The sequence below is a fragment of the Pseudophryne corroboree genome, chromosome 11 (genome assembly GCF_028390025.1).
Source record: "Pseudophryne corroboree isolate aPseCor3 chromosome 11, aPseCor3.hap2, whole genome shotgun sequence".
Taxonomy (NCBI): domain Eukaryota; kingdom Metazoa; phylum Chordata; class Amphibia; order Anura; family Myobatrachidae; genus Pseudophryne; species Pseudophryne corroboree.
Genome location: NC_086454.1, coordinates 161,179,005 through 161,192,164, shown reverse-complemented (window position 1 = coordinate 161,192,164; position 13,160 = coordinate 161,179,005). Strand labels below are relative to the sequence as shown.

Here is a 13,160-nt window from a genome sequence, read left to right as displayed (position 1 = left end):
GGCATAATAATTATAGTAGTAGTAATAATAATAATAATCTCATCATATACAGGCTATTACCACTAGAGTTCTCTTTATCTGAAACTTTATGTAGCATTACTAAAATGCTCAGAACATATAGTGTAGTGCTAAAAAACATAGGTTAATAAACCTTTATTTATATAGTGCTACCATATTGTACAAGGCTACAGAGTTTACTTGTTCTTTTCTGCTCCAGTGCAGATTACAGTTTTTATTACACAGATACAACATTTCTGGATTGTGGGAAGAAACAAAAACACTGCTCTAGTTCTTTACCGAATGCTTAATATAAACCCAAGACAATCTTCTGTACTATAACAGTCATTTTATTGATTAGACAAATACATCAATAGCATATCTTTATATAAATATTCTTACCATTTGGTTTGCTGTCTGTATGCGTCTTAAAAGTTTCTTCCCACATTCCTGGTTCATCTTCTTCCTGATCAAGATATGAAACTGATGAAATATTCTGAATGATACGTTAACCAATCACAAAGGCAGCTGTGCTTAACCTTGATTATTCCTCCACACGTAAGACCTCCAAATGTATTCCTTTACTTTCACCTCTATGAAAAAGGAGACTTCTGGAACCCATTCATTCTATGCAACATACACTGATCTTCTCTCCCCCAAACATGGCATTTATTTTAATCTGTGGCCACAATCCGCTTTGCTCACCTTCTTGCTTTCTTCCTCCTTGGCTTCCTCCTCCTCTGCTGTATTCTCATTATCAGTTTCAGAGGGAACATCAGTCTTCTCCGAGTCACTACAAGCCGAACAAAGACGAGGGGTGAGGAGTGACGCTTCCAGGAAGGATGGGATAGATAGGAGCAGAGGCAAGGGGAGAGAGGAGGGAAAGGATTAGAATAGGAAAGGAGGCATGTGATGAAGGGGGTATAGCATCTACAACTACGAAACAGCTGGCGTGTGAATGTAAATAGTGTAGATTAACAGTAGCTGAGATCTCCATATGACCTATACCAATATCATACCTCCCAACATGACCCTCTCCAGGAGGGACAGAATGCTCTGCTTCTGGACTTCCCTCTTAATTTATGATTGCCATCACCTGTGCTGAAACACCTTTCTTGTCCACTAACCTGTTCAAAACAGGTTCCGGCAATCATACATGGAGAAAAATCCAGAAGCCGAGCATTGTGTCCCTCCTGGAGAGGGTCATGTTGGGTGGTATGCAATATGCATACTGCAGTCAACTGAGTATAAACTAATCTGTACACCCCATAGTCTGTGTTTGCTCCCTCCACAGTATGACAAAGTTCCCATTTGGTCACGTCAGTGTCACCTAACAAATGCTTAGTTTTTCCTTTCTGTCAAAATGCAATGTACACACACCTCATAACTTTTCCTGTTCCAGTCATAATGTCAATCACAACAGGTTACAATATCAGGACAATGATGAAAGGAAAAATGATGTGGAGGATTAGCTTGTCAGTTCTACTATCCCTATAGGTCCTTCAGTACGTCTGTCATTGTGTGTGGGAGGTGTCAGCATTATGCAAGCGGTATCAATGATTACCTAGAGAAAAGAGTCTTCACTTTATGCCACATGTTACCGACAGCACTACTAACTTTAGCCGAGAGACTGGGAGGTGATGGGGCAGAAGTAGGAGAGGGCAGAAAGAAAAAGGGAAGGGCATAGAGCAAAAAGCAAAAAAGAAAGAAAAACACATTTCAGTTTCAATCCCAGGAAAACAATCACACTTCCCTCATTAAGTTACATCATTATCTGTCTGCACCCTCTTTAATGCTGAATGTGACCCCCTTAATTGCTGCCCAATCACTATTGACCACTCTCACCATTACCAGATGTCCCATACTACTCACGTGTCTTTCCGTTCCCTCAGGTGTTCAAAGTGAAGCAGCCCTCGTGAGTTTACACTCAGCACCAAGTCCCGCCCAGACAGGATATCCAGGCGAAAAGGAGATCCGGTCACTAAAAGCTTGTGCCCTTCATCTCCCAAGGAGAGCTCCAGAGTATTGTCATCCTGCCCCGTCACCTGCAGGCTGTGACAAAACTCACATGAGGAAACATTGCAGGCATATACTATGCTTAAAAGTATTTATCACTATATAAAGGATTTAGTTTTCAAGGTGACAAAACATCTAAAACCACACAGGTTGTAGTAATGCAACGTCTCACATACTTCTCAGGGGTGGGTATCCCAACCAGCACATCAGGAACCTGATAGCGTGGTTTTAGAGGCTTCAGCTCATTAATCTTTATGCGCGTCATATTCCCATGCAGTCCAAAGACCTCCAGCAAGAGAGATACCTATAAGAATATAAAGCATAAGGACTATTCTATTCCTGCAAACACAGCAGTTTACCCTTCTGATTTCTGTATACATTCTAATCAATTCTTTTAATCTCACCTCACACTCAACTATTAATGCCCCTTGCAGGTATTTTTCTTTATTCCCTTTGAGTTATGGTTTCTACTCACCTGGGTCTTGTCATTGATGAGCTGGACCTCCAGTTTGTCATCAGTCAGCTTTGCAGTCCCTAGCAAAGCACGATATGGAGATGAACCTTGCTCAAGCTTGCGCTGACGTCTAAAATGTAAATTAGAAACATTTACTGTACTCTGCTATTACAGCATCACACTGGAATCACAGCACTGAGACATACTAAGACATATGTGGTAATGTACATGTGCAACTTCATTTGGCCACCACACAGTGTTTCAGTGTGAGGGTAAACAAACATCTTTGTGCGATTCTATTTCATTCTACATCAGTATTTCTAACATTTGTTGTAGAGCGGATCCCTAAATAATCCATCTAGAATTTATATTCCCTACAAACTCAATGCATCACATTTTACTTTCACGTCAGGGTATTAATCAAGCACTACAGAATTTACAACTTCAGACTGCCTCCACCACCGGGAATAGGTGAACTTTAAAATTTTTCATGGTTTCTAAGTAGAATCACCATCTACAGTTACCACAACATCGTTCCAACACGCAAATAAGCTGCAGCAGGATGGAGACTAGCTATAAACAAAACAGAGGACAACAGACCGATATAGAAATTTGACAAAACATAAAAACGAAGTTCATAAATATGTATCATGAATATATTTTCCTGTTTGAATTGCTGGCTAACTGTAAAATGTCTTTATTTCAGGCTGATGTATGTCCAGAGACAATGTACTAACAGCGGGAACAGGCTGAGCTGTGCCAGGAGCAGAATACGAGGGGTTCACAGGATTTCATTACTGCTGAACTGTGGGTATTATATAATTTGGGTTTTACTTGCGATATTCCCAGCCAATGTAAAATACTGACATTTTCTGTTTTGGATAATTATAGTAACTACGGACGCTTGGTCAACATTGCTGTGTGGCCATATAATACAGCACACCAAGAACCTTTGCAATCTGGTGGTACATTATGCAATAGATAGGCATTGATACATAAGGATACGTGCTATTTCCTTATAGTAAGCTTGTGAGCAGGGCCTTCCTACCTCTATGACTGTTATTACAAAGTTTTGTTTTATCACTGTTCCTTCCAATTGTAAAGCACAACAGAATTTGCTGTGCTACATAAGAAACTAAATAAATACTTTTTTTTCTTATTAAAATAGAACACATGACAAAGAATACTATGGTAATCACAAGCTGATGAGAAGTCTCTACTACTAGTACAATGCACGGAAAACGAAATTCACTCCGTTTTCGATGCTCTTCCAGTACACTTTTTCAAGAACAAAAAAAAAAAACCCACAACAACAAAGGATTTTGGTACTTACCGATAAATCCATTTCTCTGTATCCACTAGGGGACACTGGAAATCTAGTACAGCTGGGATGTGAAGGATGAAGACCGGAGGCAGCACAATCTCTATCTAGAGTGTGTGTGGTGTCTGTCTGTCACACCATGCACAGCTGACTCCTCCCCCTTCACACCTCCTAATCCCTCCAGTTTGAATACTGAAGGAGAGAAGAGCGAACATGAAAACTCAATACCATACGGGAAGGAGCCAACCGTACCAATAAGTCAAACAGTAACCAAGAATTAATTACACAATAACTGTTTGAACTAAATTTTACAAGAACACGCAGGCTGACAGTCCCGAGGCGGACGTCCAGTGTCCCCAAGTGGATTCAGAGAAATGGATTTATCGATAAGTACCAAAATCCTCTTTTCTCGTTCATCCACTAGAGGACACTGGAGATCTAGTACAGCTGGGGACATCACAAGATACTCCCATGGGTGGGAGTGCTGTACGAAACCCGGAAAAAAAACCTAAACATCCAAAACTTGCATCTGTAGATGCAAATGTATCACATTTGTAGAAACGAGTGAACGCGTGTGCTGATGACCACGTTGACGCTCTGCAAAATTGGGCAGTGGAAACTGCTCTAGCCGCAGCCCATGAAGCTCCTACTGGTATAAGCACCTACCCGAAAAGGTATCTCTCTTACCCCAAGAAATATATGCCTGTTTGATGGTTAGTCGTAACCATCTGGCCGAGGTTTGTTTTAATGCCGGCCAACCCCTCCTGGGTCCATGATACAGTACAAAGCGTCAGACTTCCTAATAGAATTCGTAGTCTGCATGTAGACCCGTAAGGCTGACCACATCCAAAGACAAAACTCCGCTTTTGTACGAAGCTCCGCTCTGTCTTCATGAAAAATTAGGAAAGGACTTTTACCTGACAGTGCACCTGACTCTGAGACCCTAGTCGCTGAAGCTAAAGCTAGGAGCAGGACTGCTTTCTAGCTCATATTTTTAAAACCGCCCTTTCCAAAGGCTCAAAAACAGTCATCTCAAAAATTCGAGCACTACATTTAGATCCCACGGTGTCGTGGGAGGACGAAAGAAAAAAATAAATAAGTGGTTTTATTCTCAACCCCCCCTGTAAAAATTGTCTGAACCTCCTGCACGGACGCCAGACCTTGCTGGATAAAGAATGAGAGGGTCAATACCTGTACCCTCAAGGATCCGAAGATCAAACCGCCATCCAAACCTTTTTGGAGAAACTTCAACAGTGCAGTAAGGCGGGACTCTCTGGGGTTCCAACCTCTAGACTGGCACCAGTCCATGTACCTCTACCAGATTCTATAGTAATGTGCCACAGCGACTGGCTTCCTTGCATCTAACATGGCCGGGATAACTGATTTCGGGATACCTCTGTCTCCTAGAATCATGGTCTCAAGAACCACGCCGTCAAATGTAGACTGTTCAGATCTGGGTGAAGGAATGAGCCTTGTGACAACAGGCCCTCCCTCTGCGGCCATTTCCAACGATCTTCCACCAGAAGTACCCTCAGATTCAAGTACCAACTTCAACGAAGCCAGTCTGGTGCTATGAAGGTCATCCGCACCCTTTCCCGTTTCACCTTCTTCAACACTCTTGGTGAAAGGGGAAATGGCAGGAAGATGTACACCAGTTCGTATGTCCAAGAAATTGCCAGCGCATCCACCGCCTCTGCTGCTGGATCCCGCGTCCAGGCCACATTTGTCATCTGATGGTTGTTTCGAAAAGGCCATAAGATCTAACTGTGGTGGACCCCACCATCGTACCACTGCCTCGAGTACCTGTGGGTGTACACATCACTCCCTTGGAGGCATATCCTGGCTACTGAGGCAGTCTGCCTCCCAATTTTTCATCCTGTAATGAAGACTCACGACAGGATTATGTTGCGCTTTTCTGTCCTAGACAAAATCTTTTTGACCTCTTTCAGGCCATGCGGCTTCTTGTTCCTCCCTGACAGTTTATGTATGCTGTCGCCGTCACATTGTCCGACTGCACTCTCACGCGTTCAGCCCATACTAGGTCTTCTGCCAGAAGTGCATTGTAAATGGCTCTTAGCTCCAGTACATTTATTGGGAGACTGTTCTCCTGTGGTGACCATCTTCCCTGAAATGGATGGCTGTCCATCCTCAGACTAGCATCCTCAGACCATCCTCTGTTAAAATTTTACAATTCCAAATTTCATCCCATTTTCGGCCTCTATGTTCCTGTGGACCGACCACCAAATTAACGAGGTCTTGGCCTAGGGCGACTAGCAAATCCTTCAGTGGAGAAGTAAATGTATGCATGCCCCCTGAGCAATCAAATTCATCTGAAAGGGTCTGGAATGTAGTCTGCCGTATTGGATCGCTTCAAAGGATGCTACCATCTTTCCTTGAAGCCGAACACAAATATGCAGAGAGACAGTCTGGTTTGGTAGAACTTGGCGTACCATCTCCTTGATGTCTCAAATCTTTTCTTCTAAAAAGAGACCTAGAAAATGAATCCTCAGCATCAGTTGCAGATTGGAGTTTTGAAGTTCACGATCCAGCCGTGTCAAATCAGAACGAATGACTGATCTGAGCATCCCAAATCAAGTGGTCCTGAGAGGGAACCTTAATAAGAAGGTCATCCAGATACTGTATCTTTACACCTAACAATCTCAATTTCGCTACCATGACTGCCATGATCCTTGAAGACTCTTGGGTCTGATGATAGGCCAAACAGTAGAGCTCTGAACCGATAATGAGAGTTGCCCACTGCAAACCATAAATAGGTGTGGTGTGGGGTCCAAATCTGGACATGGAGGTAGGTGTCCTTTATGTCCATGGACACCATGAACTCGCGTTGCGATTCCATCTTGAATCTGTAAACCGTCAGGAATTGATTTAACACCTTTAAATTGTGGACTGATCAGACCCATCCGATATTAGCATAACAAAGCATCTGAATAAAATACTGTTCCTCTTTCAGAAGACGGGACAAGCATAAGTACTTCCGTTTGAAGTAACTGTTGAATAGCCGAATCTAGTGTCCTCTCCTTTTGAGAGCACCTAGAAAGGCCCGTCGTAAAGAACTGACTGAGGTCGGTTCAGAAATTCTATTTTGCATCCTTGGTTAATAATATTGGTGATTCAGACTTCTAGTGAGGTTTCAGCCCAGGCGTCCTGAAACCTCTCCAACCTTGCACCCACCATAGGAGAACCAAGGTGAACTGGGCGACTGTTTATGGTCCTGTTTTCATGCTGTGGACTAGAAACGGTCTCTACCTTTATTTCCACGAGCTTGTCCAACAAAGCCTCTTTCTCTGCCTCGAAAGAACTGAGACCTAAAGTCAAGAATTAAACTCCGAATCAGAGTTTATCTTACCGGTTGTATGGTTCTAGGATACCTAGTTGGTAGAAACGTGTATTTTACCGCTGCGGCTTGAGAAATCCACCTGTCCAATTCTGGACCAAACCACAGTTACTCCCCCAAAGGGGATCATTTCCCCTATTATCCTCTGAGCCAGAGAAACCGCCTGGTCGATATTGCCGAAGCGGACATGCGTGACGCTATCCTACTAGCATTTTTTGTGACCTGACAAATATAAAAGTGGCCGACTCTTGGATATGCTCTGCTAGCCTATTTCTTTCGGAAGAATGTCCTTTGCAACAGTTTGAACGGTGTGTCCTGGACCAGCGACAATAGCCTTATTGACCCATGCATCTAACATGGTAGGTCTCGTTATTTAAGGGCTGTATTCAACCTGCGATCTGATACATCTTTAAGTGTATGCACCCTTGGAATAGGTAATAATGTCCTTTTTACATTTTTTTTTTTTTTTTTTTTTTTTACAATCTAGCTAACGAAGCATCCACAATCGGTGGTACTTCCCATTTGGACATCACTCCCCTATACAAGGGGTAATTAACAGTAACCTTCTTTGGCAATTGGAAGCAACTATCCGGCTGCTTCCATGCCTCTCCCATCTGATCTGAGGAATTGGAAACACTGCTGCTGGCGGTTTCGGTGATTCAAACAGATCAATACTTAAGGTTCCTTCATTTCCTCCTATTTGAAATGAAGTACCTGTTTAACATCCTCAAAAAGGGATTCTAACCCTTTTACCTTGGAATCCTTCTCCGGAGGACTACCATACAATATCTCCTCAACCAATTCTCTCTCCTCAAATACCAGGAGTCCATTCTCCTCCTCCTACTGTTCTTGCAGGATAGGAAAAGGTCTCTTTTCAGTATTGCGTACAGGTTTTTCCACCTGTGCCAATGAAGTAAGCCCAATGAGGAATTCGACTATCGTTTTTGAGAAAACCGGCGGCCCATTCCATTGTTGCTTACGGGATTTTGCCATCTCCTTAGAATTTTCCTCCATGGCATTTTCCCCTAACCTTAAATGTACCACTGCTCCCAGTTTGAGCGTACATTCCCCAATATGTGTTGCACACCCCTGAGCCATAACATATTCTTGCGGTCTAGGTTGGTGGTTTAAATGCCATGTCCAACTCACACACATACTCCAAAAAGCAGTGTTTTCACTATTGGTATAGAGAAAAGAAAAGAAAAAAAGAAGACTGCAGTGATATGGGGGGAAATTAAATTAGCTTTTTTAGCCACAAAGCTGGAATAAATTAAAAAAAAAAAATCTTTAAAAAAAAAAAAAACAGCCAGACATGTACAAACCGCACACTACCAACTGTTGAGTTCAGTTGATATGCTACAGGGTTGATGTTTGTGAAGCTCCCTCTTCCGTAGGACCTGTCAGCAGCGTCCCTTGGAAAATATCAAATAGGATTTTAAATTTCTCGAAGTCTGCAGAGGATACTGGGGTCCACATTAGTACCATGGAATATAAGACAGGTCCACTAGGAGCCTTGGGCACTTTAAGAAATAGTGTGCACTGGTTCCTCCCTCTATGCCCCTCCTACCAGACTTCGTCTAGAAACCGTGTCAGAGGAGACTGACATATCCTGAGAACGGATGTAACAAACAGTGGTGAGATCCGAACCAGCACACACAAACGAGAGGAAAGCCAAGCTAACCAAACTTGAACAGGAACAGCAACAGCTGAACCAACAACAGTGCAGGAAACATGAAGCACTGGGTGGGCGGCCAGTATCCTCTATGGACTACGAGAAAAGGATTTACTGGTAGGTAATTAAAATCCTATTTTCTCTTACGTCCTAGTGGATACTGGGGTCCACATTATTACCATGGGGATGTACCAAAGCTCCCAAACTGGGTGGGAGAGTGCCGAGGTTCCTGCAGAACTGATTGACCAAACTGAGGGTCCTCAGCGGCCAAAGTATCGAACTTGTATAACTTAGCAAACGTGTTCGACCCTGACCAAGTAGCTGCTCGGCAGAGTTGCAAAGCCGAGACACCCCGGGCAGCCGCCCAGGAAGAAACCACTGATCTAGTAGATTGGGCCTTTACTTTAGGAACTGGCAATCCTGCCAGTCTTCATGAGACTACTGACATCATTGGGAGGACCTTGGAGACACTGTAATATAGTGAATATATGAATATGATTTCTCCTATACAGCTGACGGGGCGCCGACGAGCGGCAGTGCACGGGATTTTTACGGAGACCGTGATCGTTGCCATTTCAATGATAAAGCCTTACCATTGGCTTCAGAAGTCATGTGACTGCTAGAATGGGACTGAGATTGGCTGACAGCCGCACGTGACCGGCTGGTCCCCGTGGATTGGATAGCGGGGAAAGCTTAAATAAGAATTTACTTACCGATAATTCTATTTCTCATAGTCCGTAGTGGATGCTGGGAACTCCGTAAGGACCATGGGGAATAGCGGCTCCGCAGGAGACTGGGCACAAAAGTAAAAGCTTTATGACTAGCTGGTGTGCACTGGCTCCTCCCCCTATGACCCTCCTCCAAGCCTCAGTTAGGATACTGTGCCCGGACGAGCGTACATAATAAGGAAGGATCTTGAATCCCAGGTAAGACTCATACCAGCCACACCAATCACAACGTACAACTTGTGATCTGAACCCAGTTAACAGTATGATAAACGTAGGAGCCTCTGAAAAGATGGCTCACAACAATAAACAACCCGATTTTTGTAACAATAACTATATACAAGTATTGCAGACAATCCGCACTTGGGATGGGCGCCCAGCATCCACTACGGACTATGAGAAATAGAATTATCGGTAAGTAAATTCTTATTTTCTCTGACGTCCTAGTGGATGCTGGGAACTCCGTAAGGACCATGGGGATTATACCAAAGCTCCCAAACGGGCGGGAGAGTGCGGATGACTCTGCAGCACCGAATGAGAGAACTCCAGGTCCTCCTCAGCCAGGGTATCGAATTTGTAAAATTTAGCAAACGTGTTTGCCCCTGACCAAGTAGCTGCTCGGCAAAGTTGTAAAGCCGAGACCCCTCGGGCAGCCGCCCAAGATGAGCCCACCTTCCTTGTGGAATGGGCTTTTACAGATTTTGGCTGTGGCAGGCCTGCCACAGAATGTGCAAGCTGAATCGTACTACAAATCCAACGAGCAATCGTCTGCTTAGAAGCAGGAGCACCCAGCTTGTTGGGTGCATACAGGATAAACAGCGAGTCAGATTTTCTGACTCCAGCCGTCCTGGAAACATATTTTCAGGGCCCTGACTACGTCCAGCAACTTGGAGTCCTCCAAGTCCCTAGTAGCCGCAGGCACCACAATAGGCTGGTTCATGTGAAACGCTGAAACCACCTTAGGGAGAAATTGAGGGCGAGTCCTCAGTTCTGCCCTGTCTGAATGAAAAATTAGGTAAGGGCTTTTATATGATAAAGCCGCCAATTCTGAGACACGCCTGGCTGAAGCCAGGGCTAACAGCATGACCACTTTCCATGTGAGATATTTTAATTCCACAGTGGTGAGTGGTTCAAACCAATGTGACTTTAGGAGACTCAACACTACATTGAGATCCCAAGGTGCCACTGGAGGCACAAAAGGAGGCTGTATATGCAGTACCCCTTTGACAAACGTCTGAACTTCAGGCACTGAAGCCAGTTCTTTTTGGAAGAATATTGACAGGGCCGAAATTTGAACCTTAATGGACCCTAATTTTAGGCCCATAGATAGTCCTGTTTGCAGGAAATGCAGGAAACGACCCAGTTGAAATTCCTCTGTAGGGGCCTTCTTGGCCTCACACCACGCAACATATTTTCGCCAAATGCGGTGATAATGTTTCGCGGTTACATCCTTCCTGGCCTTGATCAGGGTAGGGATGACTTCATCTGGAATGCCTTTTTCCTTCAGGATCCGGCGTTCAACCTCCATGCCGTCAAACGCAGCCGCGGTAAGTCTTGGAACAGACAAGGTCCCTGCTGGAGCAGGTCCTTTCTTAGAGGTAGAGGCCACGGGTCCTCCGTGAGCATCTCTTGAAGTTCCGGGTACCAAGTCCTCCTTGGCCAATCCGGAGCCACGAGTATAGTTCTTACTCCTCTCCCTCTTATGATTCTCAATACTTTGGGTATGAGAGGCAGAGGAGGGAACACATACACTGACTGGTACACCCACGGTGTTACCAGAGCGTCCACCGCTATCGCCTGAGGGTCCCTTGACCTGGCGCAATATCTGTCTAGTTTCTTGTTGAGACGAGACGCCATCATGTCCACCTTTGGTTTTTCCCAACGGTTTACAATCACGTGGAAAACTTCTGGGTGAAGTCCCCACTCCCCCGGGTGGAGGTCGTGTCTGCTGAGGAAGTCTGCTTCCCAGTTGTCCACTCCCGGAATGAACACCGCTGACAGTGCTGTCACAATTTTCCGCCCAGCGAAGAATTCTTGCAGCTTCTGCCATTGCCCTCCTGCTTCTTGTGCCGCCCTGTCTGTTTACGTGGGCGACTGCCGTGATGTTGTCCGATTGGATCAATACCGACTGACCCTGAAGCAGAGGCCTTGCTTGACTTAGGGCATTGTAAATTGCCCTTAGTTCCAGGATATTTATGTGAAGAGACGTTTCCATGCTTGACCACAAGCCCTGGAAATTTCTTCCCTGTGTGACTGCTCCCCAGCCTCTCAGGCTGGCATCCGTGGTCACCAGAATCCAGTCCTGAATGCCGAATCTGCGGCCCTCTAGAAGATGAGCACTCTGCAACCACCACAGGAGAGACACCCTTGTCCTTGGAGATAGGGTTATCCGCTGATGCATCTGAAGATGCGATCCGGACCATTTGTCCAGCAGATCCCACTGAAAAGTTCTTGCATGGAATCTTCCGAATGGAATCGCTTCGTAAGAAGCCACCATCTTTCCCAGGACCCTCGTGCATTGATGCACTGACACTTGTCCTGGTTTCAGGAGGTTCCTGACTAGCTCGGATAACTCCCTGGCCTTCTCCTCCGGGAGAAACACCTTTTTCTGGACTGTGTCCAGAATCATCCCTAGGAACAGTAGACGTGTTGTTGGAATCAGCTGCGATTTTGGAATATTTAGAATCCACCCGTGCTGACGTAGCACTACCTGAGATAGTGCTACTCCGACCTCTAACTGTTCCCTGGACCTTGCCCTTATCAGGAGATCGTCCAAGTAAGGGATAATTAAGACGCCTTTTCTTCGAAGAAGAATCATCATTTCGGCCATTACCTTGGTAAAGACCCGTGGTGCCGTGGACAATCCAAACGGCAGCGTCTGAAACTGATAATGACAGTTTTGTACCACAAACCTGAGGTACCCTTGGTGAGAAGGGTAGATTGGGACATGGAGATAAGCATCTTTGATGTCCAGAGACACCATATAGTCCCCTTCTTCCAGGTTCGCTATCACTGCTCTGAGTGACTCCATCTTGAATTTGAACCTTTTTATGTAAGTGTTCAAGGATTTTAGATTTAAAAATCGGTCTCACCGAGCCGTCCGGCTTCGGTACCACAAACAGCGTGGAGTAATACCCCTTTCCCTGTTGTAGGAGGGGTACCTTGATTATCACCTGCTGGGAATACAGCTTGTGAATAGCTTCCAATACTGCCTCCCTGTCGGAGGGAGACGTTGGTAGAGCAGACTTCAGGAACCGGCGAGGGGGAGACGTCTCGAATTCCAATTTGTACCCCTGTGATACTACCTGCAGGATCCAGGGGTCCACTTGCGAGTGAGCCCACTGCGCGTTGAAATTTTTGAGACGGGCCCCTACCGTGCCTGAGTCCGCTTGTAAAGCCCCAGCGTCATGCTGAAGACTTGGCAGAAGCGGGGGAGGGCTTCTGATCCTGGGAAGAGGCTGCCTGCTGCAGTTTTTTTCCCCTTCCTCTGCCCCGGGGCAGAAATGAGTGGCCTTTTGCCCGCTTGCCCTTATGGGGACGAAAGGACTGAGTTTGAAAAGACGGTGTCTTTTTCTGCTGAGAGGTGACCTGGGGTAAAAAGGTGGATTTCCCAGCCGTCG

At 45.2% G+C, this 13,160-nt stretch overlaps 1 protein-coding gene across 2 annotated transcripts in view; it reads right to left on the bottom strand.

Moving 5' to 3' along the window:
- GANAB (glucosidase II alpha subunit) overlaps nt 1-13,160 on the bottom strand; it is a 156,761-nt gene that overhangs the window by 107,120 nt on the left and 36,481 nt on the right. The window contains exons 3-8 of one of the 2 annotated variants that reach the window (XM_063945047.1): nt 2,489-2,597; nt 2,190-2,317; nt 1,870-2,049; nt 1,562-1,627; nt 703-790; nt 400-463 (exon numbers count right to left, since the gene is read on the bottom strand). In XM_063945047.1, the coding sequence (XP_063801117.1) occupies nt 400-463; nt 703-790; nt 1,562-1,627; nt 1,870-2,049; nt 2,190-2,317; nt 2,489-2,597 (635 nt within the window). The remainder of the gene's footprint in view (nt 1-399; nt 464-702; nt 791-1,561; nt 1,628-1,869; nt 2,050-2,189; nt 2,318-2,488; nt 2,598-13,160) is intronic. The other variant, XM_063945048.1, reaches the window with a different exon arrangement.